At 42.7% G+C, this 16,328-nt stretch overlaps 1 protein-coding gene across 1 annotated transcript; it reads right to left on the bottom strand.

Annotated features, from left to right (window-relative positions):
• Nucleotides 1–12,218: 12,218 nt before the first annotated feature.
• On the bottom strand, nucleotides 12,219–16,293 carry LOC146677118 (uncharacterized). Its single transcript, XM_085418336.1, has 3 exons — nucleotides 15,540–16,293; nucleotides 15,336–15,453; nucleotides 12,219–15,210 (listed from the first exon to the last, which is right to left on the bottom strand). The coding sequence occupies exon 3, from the start codon at nucleotides 14,064–14,066 to the stop codon at nucleotides 12,228–12,230; it is 1,839 nt and encodes a 612-aa protein (XP_085274462.1). The 5' UTR covers nucleotides 14,067–15,210; nucleotides 15,336–15,453; nucleotides 15,540–16,293; the 3' UTR covers nucleotides 12,219–12,227.
• Between the last annotated feature and the right edge of the window lie 35 nt (nucleotides 16,294–16,328).

Below are 16,328 nucleotides of genomic sequence, written 5' to 3'. Positions count from 1 at the left end.
ACAGCGTCTGCAAATCGGGGCTGTAAAAAGTCACCTCATCTTTACGCAAAACTGTAAGCTGTCATCTGTGAGGCGTGAGCTGTGTTTGGTTTTACCATAGTTCATGGTGGAGAATGGCTGCTCTGCTGAGTTTTGCTCTCTGTAGCCGTATGAATGGCAAACTACACTGATTAGCAGCGGCATAGGCACACTTAAAATTTCTTCTGAAATTTTCACTTTCTAGTTCATCATATACTTTCTTTTTATACTTTCTTTATTTTTCCACCCCCCCCCCCCCTTTTTTTTTTTTTTTTTTTTTAAACTGTTCGAAGTTTTTGATAAGACTAATCTACCTCAGTCTCAGAGCAGTTAAGGTGATATGTAGATGTCGGATAATTAGTTTCTGTGTCCTTGTTGCTGCTCCCAGTCTGAGGATCCATTCTCAGACTGGGAGGCCCGGGTTCAAATCCCGCTTATGGCAACATTTCTTTCAGTTAACAGTTATACTTTTTAAACTCTTTTCAACACAAATTTGAGCTTTTTCACCCGTTTTCAGCAGAATTTTCATTTTTTTTCATCACTTTTCAGCACAAATCCAAGCTTTTTCAGCTGTTTTCAGCAAAAAACCTCTTTTCAGCAGAAATTCTGCTGATTGAACTCTTTTCAGCAGATTTTTCAGAATTTTCACCTCTTTTCTGCCCAAATTCTGCTTTTTCACCTCTTCTGAAAAATTTTCAGCCTTCTCACCTCTTATCAGCACAATTCTCAGGAGCTTCTGCTCATTTCAGCAGAATTGTCAGTCTCTCCCCCTCTTCTTTGTGAGAATGAGTTTGGCTCAGTGAGATGAGTAGCCGCCTTGAGAGCAGAAGGGCCAGGTTCGAATCCTGCTCAGGGCAACATATTTTTTCAGCTTTTTTCAGCAGAAATCTTCAGCGTTAAGGTATCCACACAGCATTTTCGCAGGAAATGCAAATTTTTCTAGTCTTTTCTTCATCTTCAAGTTGCTTCCGTACGTTTTTCAGCACTTAACTGCTTCCTCAGTTTTGTACAAAAGTTAAATTGTTATAGCGGTTGTGTTGTTAAGCTTTGGGCATCTGCATAGACATGTTTCTTTTATTTAAAATAACCGTAAACCAGCTTGTATCGCGGGTCCCGCGGTTCTTCATGTACAGGGAGTGCAGAATTATTAGGCAAATGAGTATTTTGTCCACATCATCCTCTTCATGCATGTTGTCTTACTCCAAGCTGTATAGGCTCGAAAGCCTACTACCAATTAAGCATATTAGGTGATGTGCATCTCTGTAATGAGAAGGGGTGTGGTCTAATGACATCAACACCCTATGTCAGGTGTGCATAATTATTAGGCAACGTCCTTTCCTTTGGCAAAATGGGTCAAAAGAAGGACTTGACAGGCTCAGAAAAGTCAAAAATAGTGAGATATCTTGCAGAGGGATGCAGCAGTCTCAAAATTGCAAAGCTTCTGAAGCGTGATCATCCAACAATCAAGCATTTCATTCAAAATAGTCAACAGGGTCGCAAGAAGCGTGTGGGAAAACCAAGGTGCAAAATAACTGCCCATGAACTGAGAAAAGTCAAGCGTGCAGCTGCCAAGATGCCACTTGCCACCAGTTTGGCCATATTTCAGAGCTGCAACATCACTGGAGTGCCCAAGAGCACAAGGTGTGCAATACTCAGAGACATGGCCAAGGTAAGAAAGGCCGAAAGACGACCACCACTGAACAAGACACACAAGCTGAAACGTCAAGACTGGGCCAAGAAATATCTCAAGACTGATTTTTCTAAGGTTTTATGGACTGATGAAATGAGAGTGAGTCTTGATGGGCCAGATGGATGGGCCCGTGGCTGGATTGGTAAAGGGCAGAGAGCTCCAGTCCGACTCAGACGCCAGCAAGGTGGAGGTGGAGTACTGGTTTGGGCTGGTATCATCAAAGATGAGCTTGTGGGGCCTTTTCGGGTTGAGGATGGAGTCAAGCTCAACTCCCAGTCCTACTGCCAGTTTCTGGAAGACACCTTCTTCAAGCAGTGGTACAGGAAGAAGTCTGCATCCTTCAAGAAAAACATGATTTTCATGCAGGACAATGCTCCATCACACGCGTCCAATTACTCCACAGCATGGCTGACAAGAAAGGGTATAAAAGAAGAAAAACTAATGACATGGCCACCTTGTTCACCTGATCTGAACCCCATTGAGAACCTGTGGTCCATCATCAAATGTGAGATTTACAAGCAGGGAAAACAGTACACCTCTCTGAACAGTGTCTGGGAGGCTGTGGTTGCTGCTGCACGCAATGTTGATGGTGAACAGATCAAAACACTGACAGAATCCATGGATGGCAGGCTTTTGAGTGTCCTTGCAAAGAAAGGTGGCTATATTGGTCGCTGATTTGTTTTTGTTTTGTTTTTGAATGTCAGAAATGTATATTTGTGAATGTGGAGGTGTTATATTGGTTTCACTGGTAAAAATAAATAATTGAAATGGGTATATATTTGTTTTTTGTTAAGTTGCCTAATAATTATGCACAGTAATAGTCACCTGCACACACAGATATCCCCCTAAAATAGCTAAAACTAAAAACAAACTAAAAACTACTTCCAAAAACATTAAGCTTTGATATTAATGAGTTTTTTAGGTTCATTGAGAACATGGTTGTTGTTCAATAATAAAATTATTCCTCAAAAATACAACTTGCCTAATAATTCTGCACTCCCTGTATTGCCGCTTACATACAGCTAATTTAGATTTTTTCGAATTGGTGATATGTTGCGGGGAACAAAGACCAAACGACTTAATTTATTAAAACGCAGAGAAAACGATCACCTCTTCACTGGGGTGAAGAATTGGGCCGCTACGGCCTGGATGTACAAGAATAAATAAATTTACACATCATATTCATATGAGTGCAGTCCTATTAACCCTCATGCTGTACAGCAGCAGTCCCCAACCTTTTTTGCGCCACAGACATATTATGTCAGACACAGAGCGACCTTTAAGGTATCGCGGATGAATACAACCACATAAAATGATCCGACCAAGACAAAAACTGTGGTACTTTGTAAATATAATAATAAACGTGAATGTACTGTGTAATTGTGTAACTTTATTAGCAGCGTCCTCCTGAAAATGCGCCAACATTGACAGTAACATTCTCCTCTCTGCCGCTTCATGCTCTCTGGTCGCTATGGTAACGTGTAAATATTTCTTTCAAAATAAGACACACAGCTACAACAAGGGAAAAGACCCAGGGAAACCGCGTCAACAATAATAACCCAGAAAACCATAAATTTCACAGGCTCGAGCCTCAACTCTCGTGGCCCGGTACCAAACAACTCACGGACCGCTGCTGTACAGAACCTGTGATGTCCAGACGATGTTCTGCTGTAAAAACTTTTGGGTTTAGGGATTAACATAGTTGCCATGGTTTCCTTTCTTCTCTTATTTGTTGTGTGTGATCAGGACAATTCTGGAGAAGATGGGCCTGCAGGGGTAAGTCACCCCCTTGCAGGCCAGAAGACATGAGATAACTTTAAAGAATACAAAGTACGTATTAGAGATGGCTTGATACCACTTTTTTATGTCCGATACCGATACCGATATCATAAATTTGGATATCTGCCGATACCGACATGAATCCGATATAGTGTGTTTTAATCAACAAAACTGTTTTTTAAATATCTTGCTGCATTTTGTATAACTTCATACTCAAGTTTAAAACAACAACTACACTTAAGCTATTCTGTTATACCTGTATGCAAAAAAAAATATTTCATAGTTCAGCAATACTGATCAATCTAATAAACTTAAACCTACACCATCCTCCCTATTCTGGTATTTTAAAGAGTACTTAGCATAAATATTAAGCAACCTAACTAATAGGGTTCCAACTCCCAGCAACAACAAAAATAAATAAATAAAAAATAGGGAACCACCCCTCACGCTCCACCTCATGATGCTTAATCGACGTAATCAACCTTAATTTGATGCAGTGTGAAAAAAAATGCACAGAAATCAATTATTTTTCAAGAAATATTAAATAGATTCAACATCTTTCTTCAACAAAATTGCAGACTGCACAGATGGTACCTTCCCAAAGGAAAAAGTACTATAGCTTACTAGGGTATATATATATATATTAGACTTAATAGTTACTATATACAGTAATGTACTTCTATTCATTTTGCATCAAATTTTGGCTGTCAGATAATTATTTATTAAAAGCTAGACATTTTAAATGAGAATAAGAAAGAAAAGTATGTCTTTGTGCCCCCTTTTCCCTGTTAATGCCCTATCGGCCCCCCTGGCTAAACTTTGCTAGATCCGCCCCTGCACAGTTACCAGCGTCAGCTACGTAGAAAAAGATCCTGGTGTAGAAAGTAATATTAAATAAATTCTAACAACAGATTATCAAGCTTCAACGTGCTGCTGTTGTTCAGCCGCTGGTTTCCTCTTTCTGGTGCAAAGTGGGCCAAAAGCAAACTAGAGACACGGACTCGCACAGAAAAGCCGATCAGCTGATCGTTAAGCAGTTTCATGATTGAAGTAGCAGCAAGAAGACGCAGTCGTTTGTTAAGCTTAACGCAGGAATGCTTTACAAACATTCAGAGATGGACTTACACACTTGCTTTACTTCTCTCGGGATAACTTTGTCAGAGATGAAATGCCGGGTTGGTAGCGAAGCTCCACATGCTATCCAGACCACCAACAGGTCCTGCATGCCACAGCCGCTCTATCACGTGATGCATACTGCTCCGACGTGCTAACGTTCTGAGGTGAGTTACGGCGTGTTGCAAGTTTTGTGAGGTGCTTTCGTGATATTTAATGGATCGGATTACATTTTTTATTTTTCTCCGATATCCGATCCAGTAATTTAGGTCAGCATCGGACCGATACCGATACGTAATATCGGATCGGTCCATCTCTAGTACGTATGTGTGTTATCAAGAAGATAATTCTTAAGAACACAAGTTATGAAATGTGCAATTACTAAGAGTTGTTGTGGTGTTTTTATTTGCCTGCTGTCATTTTTGATTTCCTCTGCCTTTAGAATTGCAAGTATCCAGGCTCAGGAGAGGCCCTGGTTTGCCCTCATCGATGAGGTCATCGATGAGGACAGATGTCTTCCATTAAGCCTCCTGTCCTAATGTCCTCTCTCCCTGAGGACACCCCAGGGCCAAGCACAGCAGTGGGTGACCAAAACAACAGCGATGACGAAGCGGCTCAGCCACCTACGACAGGGAGAAAGAGGAAGAGACAGGGATGATGAGCTGCTAGACCTCATCAGAGAGGACATGAGGCAGCAAAGAGAGGCTGAGGAGAGGAGAGCAGGGAGAGGATGGACAGACTGTTTTCACTTCTAGAAAGATTTGTTCCAAAATGAGTTATGTATGGAGGAATTTATTTATTTGAATATATTTGTTACATTGTTATATGTGTTGCATTAGTTTAAAGGTTTTATGTTATTAATAAATTGATTCAAACAAACAGTAATTGTCACTGAACTCAATTTGATTTACAGGCATTTTTAACATGTATGAACATGACGCTAACTTTGAACAATATTACTTGTATATTTATTTGATAGCAATAAAGTAAATAACAATAACAATTAAACAAGAATATTTCAAATACACAGTATGTAAAGATGGAAAAACAATATTTTCAGTTGTTCACACAGGATTAAGCTGAGTGACCTGTTCCTGGACCGTTTCTTTTACAACTGTAATAGATTACAGGAAGTCTCTGGCAGTGTTGTTGAATCTGCCCGAGCAAAATTAGACATGGATGGGGTGCTGCAACTGAGACCTGCGGTTTGTCTTTTCTGGTTGGCGAGTGGAGAATCACACAGGGTGGTCTGCAAGGAGAGCTGTAGGATGCTTCCTCCCACTGTCCACTGCATCGTCCATCCACAGAGTTTGCAGGGCTGGCTCAATCACGGCTGCCACACCACTAAGATGTTTTCAGAAATATGCAAGCAAGAGATGGTGGATGCTATATTATATATATATATATTATATATATGTATAATACTTGTAACTCTGTAGCAGACAACCGTTTGATAAAGTGCTATGTAAAAAAACAAACGAACAAAAGATTAGATTCTATACGTTTCTAAGATATTTAGTTTATATATGTTATATGATACAGTACGTGTGTAAGAATGACTAATGTTGTGCCAAAAAATGATCGTCTGCCAAAAACTGATTTCTGGTTTTTGCCCTAAACTGATTGCTCATATTTAACCTGCTATAAATAACTTGTTGTTCTATAATACGTGAAACATGTGTCAAATGTTTCCCTCACTAATGGTATCAAGTTACTTTGAGCCACCAGCAACATTCCTGTAACAAGGTAGAAGCTGCAATCAGTTTTTGGCAGTGACTTTTGTATATCCTTTATTTATCCAGTTCAAAAACAATCTTGTTGACATTACAAATTTATTTTTTAAGAGTAATCTGGTAAAGAGGACAGCAGACATCGCAACAGATATATCAATTGTACCTACATTAGAACCAGAGTTATGAAGACACTTGAACAACAGGTAATTATTGTATATATAAAACTCCTTTGTAAACCATGTTCACCGAAGTCTATTTACCAACATACATGAAGATGTTACACACAGAAACATTGGAAATCAGTTTTGGCAGGCGAACACTTTTTGGCACAACGCTGGCAATAATTCAATTATCCATGTAATTAGCTAAGTAATTCCTAAATGCGTGTAGATTAAAGGAAATTATTTTACCTGGATATGATTGTCTCTGACGAGCCTAAGGTACAAAACGTGCAGGCGACAACGATAAGGTTTTTCTAGCTCCTCAAGAAATGAAATTGTCCACACAACGGAGCAACATTTGTGGGTCCATTTTAAAGTTTTCGCGCTGTGGCGCTAGCGACGGAAAAACATGCAAGTAAGGGCGGAGTTGAAGACTAGGAGGCTGTCCACAGCCCGTCTGTTATGTTGGATACTCATTGTTTGTTCAATAAAGTTTCTATGGTGTTGTGAAATCTGTTTATGTTGTCCTAGTAAGGCTACCAGCCACTAGAGGTCGCTAGAATACTGGTGTGTATATGTGTTTTCCAGAAATTGATGTAGCCACGTACACTGCTGCTACAATTCAATAAAAAGCGGTTCGTGCTTGAGAACCCTGCGTCTTATTGCCTCCGATCATGACATGGTGTCAGAATTGAGGACTTCATGCCAAGTTACACGAAGAAATGGTTAAATTTGGACCTCCGGAGCCGTTCGACTTTACACAGAGTGGCCGATATGGCGGCAGAGATTCTCCCGTTTTTGAGTGGCGTCCAAGCTAGGGATGGAGAGCGGCGAAGTGCAGGTGAACTCGCTTCTTTACTCCATGGGGAGAGATGCCGAACCAATATAAGGCTCATTTGTGTTTCCCACTGCTACGGAGGCCAGGCCAACTCTGCAGTTTGAGTATGATCTGGTTATACAAAAGTTCGATGAGCACTTTGTCCCAAAGAGAAACGTTACGGAGCCAGAGGGCCGGGGAGACGGTCGAGGCTTTCGTGCGGAGCCTGTACGAGCTCACGCAGCACTGCGAGTTTGCCGGCAGTAAAGACGAGCAGATCCAGGATCGTATCGTCATTGGATTAATTGACAAAGATGTTTCACAAAAACTCGAGGCGCACTTAACTCTGGATAGAGCCATTCAACTAGCACGCCAGAGTGAACAAGTCAAACAGCAAAGTGCAGACCGAGTGGAAAGCACAGTGAATGAGGTGAAACAGAGGCATTATAACAGCATGAGAAGGAGTTACTACCAACCTCATCAGGTACGTGAGCAACAACATGGTGAGAGTAAACCAAAATGTCAAAGATGCAACAGGGTGCATGACAAAAGAGAAAACTGCCCAGCCCGCAATAAAAGATGCAGAAAGTGCAATAAGTTGGGACACTTTGAAGTTGTATGCAAAACCAAAATGCTAAAAGAGGTCAGGGCTGAGGCTGTAGAGGACTCAGATGAGGATTCATTCTTCATAGGGGAGCTTTTCCTGGGAGCAGTAACTGAGCCTAAAACAACAGTCATCGAGGAGTCAGGCTCAGATGCCGACTGGGACATTGAGCTACTGGTGTAGCTGGCAGTCCAGTTGATTTCAAAATTGATACAGGCGCAGACACCACTGTAATGACAGAAGCGACCCTTAATAAGCTACAGCAGAGACCCAAACTTATCCAGTGTAAGCCAACTGTGTACAGCCCTGGTGGAAAAGTCAAGTGCATGGGTAAATTCCTTGCTACTACAGTGTACAAAGGCCAAAAGTACCACTACTGGATTACAGTTATAAAAGGGCAATATGCAAGTAACCTACTGGGGAAGACAGTGGCAAAGTGCATGGGGTGAGGTCAGGGTGTGTGTGGACTTAAAACGTCTGAATAAGGGAATAAAGCGTGAACGGTACATCTTGCCCACATTGGATGACATAACTCCCAAGTTAGCAGGGGCTAAAGTTTTCTCCACTTTGGATGCCTCCAGTGGGTTCTGGCAAATACCACTGGATCCCAGCTGCCAAAAACTAACCACGTTCATAACTCCCATGGGCAGGTTTTGCTTCAGATGCCTGCCATTTGGCATAACTTCAGCACCCGAGATCTTCCAGCGGCTCATGAGCACCTTGCTCAAGGGCCTAGATGGGACTGTCGTCGTGATGGACGACATATTGGTTTTCAGGGCTAACAAAGAGGAGCATGACCAATGCTTAGATGCAATATTACAGACAATCAAAGCATCAGGACTTAAGCTCAACAGATCCAAGTGCCACTTTGGAAAAAACGAACTACAGTTCTTCAGTCACATCATCAGTGCGGATGGTGTGAAACCTGATGATGGCAAGGTGGAGGCAATTGCCAGGATGCCCAGCACCACCAATGTAGAACAACTCAGGCAGGTACTTGGATTAATAAACTATGTCGGAAAATTCCTGCCAGGCCTGTCCACGGTGCTGCACCCCCTCTCCAACCTACTCAAAAAAGAGACTGTATGGGTGTGGGGCGAGCCTCAGGAGCAAGCATTCAATAAAGCAAAAGCAATGCTCGTGGCTGCACCAGCACTTTGTTATTATGATGCAGGCCAATCAACAGTTGTCAGTGCGGACGCCAGCAGCTATGGCCTGGGTGCTGCACTGTTATAGGACAATGACGGGGAGTTACGGCCCATTGCTTTTTGTTCTTGCACGCTCACAGATGCAGAGAAAAGATATTCGCAGATCGAAAAAGAGTGTTTAGCATCTGTCTGGGCCTGCAAACGTTTTACCCGCTACATCCAAGGCATGGGTCATGTACGTCTACAAACTGACCATAAGCCCTTGGTGCCTTTGATCAACTCATATGACCTTGATAAAACGCCACTGAGATGTCAGAGACTGCTGAAGCGACTGATGCGATTCAATGTCACTGCTGAGCATGTTCCCGGTAAACAGTTAGTGGTGGCGGACGCACTCTCCAGACATCCACTGCACGGATGCTACCCGTCCGAGACAGACAGCCAGGTCAAGGCATATGTGAGCAACGCAGTGACAAGCAAACCTATCAAGTCACATAAGTTGGAGGAAATTCGTAGAGCTACACAGAGGGACCCAGAGCTTCAAAAAGCAATCATCTTCATCAGACAAGGGTGGCCTCGGAGAATGGCAAAGAGCTCACCACTGCAAGGCTTTTATGCAGCCAGAAGCCACCTTTCAGAATCAGATGGTCTAGTGCTCTACCACGATCGCATCGTAATTCCCACAGCACTCAGACCCAGTGTCCTTGACCAATTACATGAAGGCCACCAAGGACTAACTAAATGTAGAGAGCGAGCAAGATCAACAGTGTGGTGGTCCAACATTGGACTTCAAATAACACATAAGGTAAGGTCATGCAACTTTTGCAGAGAGCACAAGCCTACACAGCGACGGGAACCTCTCGTGACTACTCCTCTGCCCAATGGCCCCTGGCAAAAGATTGCGAGTGATCTTTGTGGGCTTGAGGGTAAGAACTTTCTTGTCGTTGTTGACTATTTTTCAAGAGACGTTGAGATTGCTTCCCTCACTACAACAACCAGCAGACAGGTCATTAACAAGCTTAAACACATGTTCGTTAGATGGGGCATCCCGTTAGAACTGGTCAGTGATAATGGGACGCAGTTCACATCATCAGAGTTCCAAGACTTCAAACTGAGTTATGGCTTCACCCACACTACGTCGAGCCCTTATTACCCCCAGTCAAATGGAGCTGCTGAAAGAGCTGTCCAAATGGCCAAGTACATTCTCAAGCAGCCTGACCCCTGTTTAGCCTTAATGAGTTTCCGCTCTACACCAATTGCAGCAACCGGTGCAACTTATGACAGGACGTCAAATCCGCACCACCGTCCCAGTACTCGAAAAGACATTGCTGCCCAGTCCAGTCAATAGGGACACGGTGTGCCAAAGAGATGTTGCAGCTAAGGACTCTTACAGATTCTTCTACAACCGCAGACATTCAGCTCGTCCACTTCCTGAGCCAGGATGTTGTAGTGAAGCTTGACGGGGAAAAGGGGTGGACGACTCCAGCCAGGGTCATCAGTAAGTCTAAGGAGCCGAGATCCTACTTGGTGGAGATGGCGAATGGGAACGTGACTCGCCGCAACAGACGACACCTTCAGCCTGTCCCAGGCACCGCTGATCCTGAGGAGCAGCAGCAGAGCACTGTTCCAGCTACACCGACTACTCCAACTAAAGGGGCGGCTGCTTCCCAAGAACCACCAGTAAGGCAGGCATTGCCAATCCCTGTCCTGGGGTCTCCTCTCCACCCTACCACACCTGTGAGAGTGACTTCCAGGGGGCGGGAGATTAAAGTACCTCTCAGATTCAGAGACTGAGGACTATCTCCTTTCTATGTTCTAAGGGCAGAATAATCCCTTATCAGGACTGAGGGTAGTCTACCCCCGTGATTTCCTGCGTTCTGACAACACTCAATGGTCAATGGTCAATGGTAACTTTATTGTCCCTGATGGGAAATTGATTCGCAGTATGTCAAAACAAACAACAAACATACAACCAACACATCACGTACACTCATTAAAAAAATACTATAATATAATATAAGCCTGATAAAACAACCTAGATATTCCATCGAAAAAAGTGCAATGTGCAATGGCAACAACACTTACAATTTAGTGTTGTTAATTAAGATAATAGCACTAGGTACAAACGACAATTTGTGTCGCTTTGTCTTCACTGCAGTCATTTTATAACGACGACCTGATGGAAGCAGTTGAAAATCGTTAAAGAGAGGATGATCTGAACACAACAGGACAGAAGTTGCCTTCCTCAGCACCTGCCTGTTATAAAAGTCCACAAGCTGGACCTGAGACCTCCCTGAAATCTTGCCCGCCACTTTAACCAGATTGTTAAGTCTGGTCTTATTATCCATGGACATACTACCGTACCAAGCAATGATACAGAAAGTTAAAACAGATTCAATAAAACATTTATAAAAGAGAGTCATCATTTCAGATGAAACATTAAAACCTCTCAACCTCCTTAAAAAGTACAGTCTTTGTTGGGCCTTTTTCACTGTAGCAGCAAGATGTGACTCAAAGGACAGGGTCTTATCAAGAACAACCCCCAAGTACTTGTAACTATCCACCATTTCAATGACTGCACCATTTACCACTGTAAGCGCAGGATGAGGGGATGACTTCCTGAAATCAATAACCATGTCCTTGGTTTTCAAGGTGTTAATCATTAAGAAGGACTGATCACACCATGAAACAAACTCCTCCACAACAGGCCCATGGGAATCCTCTTCACCATGAAGGAGGCTTACAATGACTGTGTCATCTGCGTATTTGATGAAATGCCTATTGGCCTGTGTGCTGCGACAGTCATTAGTGTGCAAAATATACAAAAGAGGAGAGAGACAACAACCTTGTGGTGAGCCAGTAGAAGAGTTCAGCTGTTTGGAAAAACAGCCGTTTATTCTCACACACTGTGATCTATCAGTTAAGAAGTCTAAGATCCAACCAACGAGATTAAAATTAAGTTTAAATTGGTTAAGAAGCTTGTCCACTAAAAGATGTGGCTGGATAGTATTAAAAGCAGAAGAAAAATCGATAAATAAAAGCCGAGCATGAGCTTTGGCGCCATCAAGATGGCGATAAAGGAAGTTCAACAGAGTGACCACTGCATCATCCACACCTCTACAAGGCCTGTATGCAAATTGTAGTGGATCTATCAGCTTCTCTACTTACTGCAGGATCTCCTTCCTGACAAGTTTTTCGAAGGACTTCAACACTAAAGATGTAAGAGCAACAGGCCTAAAATCCTTTAATGATGTAGGTTTTGTGGTCTTAGCAAATGGAGAAATAATTGATTTTTTCCATACCTCTGGAACCTTCTGTTGCTGAAGAGATAAAAGAAAGATGTGATAAAAAATACCACATAATTGCTCAGCGCATGTTCTAAGCACCTGGCCACATATATTATCAGGACCTGGACTTTTATTAGTCTTACTCATTTTAAAAAGATTTCCCACCCTTCTTTCATCAAAGAACAAAACTGGGGGGCCTCTGGTGCTCTCTATTAAGGAATCAAGTGTATTCCTTGGAATATAGTTATCATTAAATCTCGAATAAAATCTGTTCAGCTCATTGGCTAACTGAAAATCTGAACTAAAACCAGGGAGACTTATCTTATTACAGTCACTGAGACAGTGACCAGTCATGTGTTTCATGCCAGCCCAAGCCACCCTTAAGTTATTGCTACCCATCTCCGCCTCTACCTTATCCTTGTATTTTATTTTAGCTTTTTTAATTTCTGATCTAATCTCCTTCCTAATTTCTCTGACTTTCAAGGTATTCCCTTCAGTAAAAGCTTTATTCCTTTCGTAAATCAGCCTCGTAAGAACTTTAGAGGACCATGGTTTGTTATTAGGGAAAGAATTCACAACCTTTGAGGGAATAATCATGTCTCTACAAAAGGATATATATCCGCAGACAACGTCAGTGAGTTCATTAATGTCTCTACATGATTCTATAAACACCGACCAGTCTGTACAGTCAAAGCAGCCCTGCAGGGCTAAAGAGGCATCATCACTCCAAACCTTTATGCGGTGTTTCCTCACTTTCTCTCTTCTCAGTACAGTCTTGTAAACTGGCAGAAGATGCACCGTGTTGTGATCCGAGGATCCGAGGGCGGGGCCAGCCACAGATGTATACGCACCTTTTATGGAGCCATAACATAAATCCAGAGTCTTATTGAAGCGAGTGGGACAGTGCACATACTGATAAAAACTGCTCAGTGTTTTCTTCAAGTCGCAGCGATTAAAGTCCCCAAGAACAATATTAGGGGCTTCAGGACAGAGAGATTGTAGAGAGTGGATAGCATTGGAGATGGTGTCAGTCGCATTCTTAGGATTCGCTTTGGGGTGGATGTAAACGACGGTGACGTTGATCTGTGGGAATTCCCTCGGCAGATAAAACGGCCTCAAAGACACAGAGAGGAGCTCAATGTCAGGCAGACACACTTGTCTACGAACGGTCACGTTTTTACACCATTTCTGATTTATATACAAACACACCCCTCCTCCTTGCGATTTCTGGGTAGCTCCGGGGTCTCGATCCAAACGTATGGGAACCCCGAAGCCATTTAATTCCAGAGAACAATCAGAGTCAGAATCCTTGAGCCAAGTCTCTGTGAATGCCATTAGACATGCATCCCTGTAGTCACGTAAATGTGCAACATTCAAATGCAGTTCATCTAATTTACTCCTCAGAGACTGCACATTAGCCAGGATTATTGATGGTAAAGGAATACGGTTGTACCGTATTTGCTTCCGCAATCGCTGACGTAGGCCTCCCTTCTTACCCCGCTTCCTTGCTTTGACTCTGTTAAAAACAAAAGTGCCCCTGTGATTACTGGATAATCCAGAGCTGGAAAACACTGGAGGGTGAAAAGAGTCCAAAGACGGGCCTGTCCACCGAAGATCCAGAAGAAACTCCCGTGAGTATGTAATTGTGTGGGAGTAGCACTGACTCCAAACAACCGTCAGGATTGCCAATAAAACCAAGCGAAATAAAAAACCCATCTTCAACAAAAGAAGTTCCACAAAGCACAAGCCGATGCTGTAGGATTTCCTCAGGCAAAAAAAAGAAAGAAAAATAAGATAAAATAAAGGAATAAAAAATAAGTTAAGACACTGACACTGACAGACAGAGACAACCTGCTGGTCGCCGCAAGAGCAGCGCCACTGTTTTATGTTTAAAGTACTTTTGTTAAAGGGGGAGATGTTGTGAAATCTGTTTATGTTGTCCTAGTAAGGCTACCATGGGGGCAGCCACTAGAGGTCACTAGAATACTGGTTTGTATATGTGTTTTCCAGAAATTGATGTAGCCACGTACACTGCTGCTACAATTCAATAAAAAGCGGTTCGTGCTTGAGAACCCTGCGTCTTATTGCCTCCGATCATGACATATGGAGAATAGAAGGGGGCTGTCCACAGCTGCTCCCTTCCTGACTACCCGTCCGTCTAAGGACACCTTGTGACGTAGGTAGGTAGTGTCCTTATGAGCATCCTTCCCCTGAATTTGGACACAGCCTTTTATTCCTCTACTCTCTAGAGAAGAGTGAACTCCACCTCACTAGGTCCTCTAACTAGTGATGGGCAGATGAAGCTTCATGAAGCACTGAAGCTTTTCATCCAATTGGTTCACCCCAGCGCAAAGCTTCTTGAAGCTTCATTTGCTCTAGTAGGACATCTACTGGACGTAAAAATATTAGTTGGCATGAATTTGAAGAGTGTGGCATTTTGCACACAGCCTGTAAATGTCAACAACAAAAGGAGTGTGTAAAACATGTATATTGTAGTGATAGCAGTATACTGTGTATATTTATACTGGCAGTATGGAAAATTATCATTTGGAAATGCTTAAAATGGAAATGATCATTTACTGTGAGGTGAGGTGTGGTTGGGGTGCGGACAGTGGTTGTGCTTTTGTAACGTTCAGGTATGGACAGCTACACACTGAGGCTTTGAGCCACAGTCCTGCCCACATTTTATTCTGTAAAAACTAAATTTTCACTGCTTTTATGACCTTTTTAGTGGGGAGAACATAGCTAGGATTTAATGATTTAACAAATCTTTTAAATTCTTTGTCCTCCACAATGCTAAATAGCTGGGAGTCCTCAATCACCATGCTAACCAGGTCTTCATCTATTTGAAATTGTTCTCCTGAGGAAAGACAATAAAAACAAAGCACAAATATCACACACGTAACTTATAACAGTCGTATAATATTGTTATATCATTTAGTAACATTACTGCATGCTATATTATCATGGCATTTGATGGCTCACCTGGTCTTGCTCCACAATCAGTGTTCCCCTTATTCTCATGCAAAGCTCTGTAGTGCCTAAGCATGGATGAGGCGTTGTTGTTATATCCCAGCTCCCTGGCACATAGCAAACACTTCACCTTGTACAAAAGTAACGACAGCTTAACATAAATTGTATTGCACCATCAGTATTATGAAAATACATCTTCTGTAGAAATTTACATACCTTGTTGGGAGGAAAAAAAAACAATGTTCCCACACAGGGGAGGACATCCTCCTCTTCTTAGGTGGCTCCATTCTCTCCTGACTTTCTCTCCTCACTCTCATAAACCTCCAAACTCTCTCCAAATTGTCTCCAAAGTCTCACTAACCGCAACTCTCCATCAAACACCCACATTTTGAATGAAGTCTGAGGGGTTTATATCGCTGTCATAGCTCGCGGCAAAGTTCGAACCACTTCATGAACCAGTCACGTGGTACAGCCGGGCAGCGAGGCTTCGGACGTCATCATTTTCAGCTCCTCCCATAAATAAAGCAAGCCTCGATACGCGCATCGCGGAAACGCCCCCTCCATTACTCGACACAAGCTTTGAAGGCTCCACAAAGAGTCCTGTCTGACCTCATCTGTTAACCTGTCTGTCACAAGATGGGGATCAGAGCCGATCACTGATGTAACCTCGCCCCGGCCTTGAGCCTGTTACTCCTACCACACAGCTCAGTACCACTCTAGCTGTTCTCGTCCCACCTAACACCAAACTCACATACTTCTCTGCCACTCCTGACTTCCTCACACAGTGCGACACTTATTACCCTATCACATTGTTGGCAAATGTGTGTATGGATACATATCTAAATGCTGCTCGTGTCATATCGGCGAATAAACTAACAGAGCAGTGAGAATAGCTAAATTACAGCTGATAAATTCTTCCAGCATCCGTGATGTAACACACGTGAAACTCTTCAATACCCCACGTTACATCATGACCTTCACAGGCCCACTAAATGCGTCTGCCCT

This window comes from Rhamphochromis longiceps, linkage group LG2 (genome assembly GCF_057381845.1).
Source record: "Rhamphochromis longiceps isolate RC_006_pf linkage group LG2, R_longiceps_female_GT1.1, whole genome shotgun sequence".
Taxonomy (NCBI): domain Eukaryota; kingdom Metazoa; phylum Chordata; class Actinopteri; order Cichliformes; family Cichlidae; genus Rhamphochromis; species Rhamphochromis longiceps.
This window is presented reverse-complemented; position numbering and strand designations above follow the sequence as displayed.

Excerpts from the sequence above, each read along its gene's own strand:
- LOC146677118 (XM_085418336.1), bottom strand. The coding sequence starts at position 14,066 with ATGGGTTTTTTATTTCGCTTGGTTTTATTGGCAATCCTGACGGTTGTT.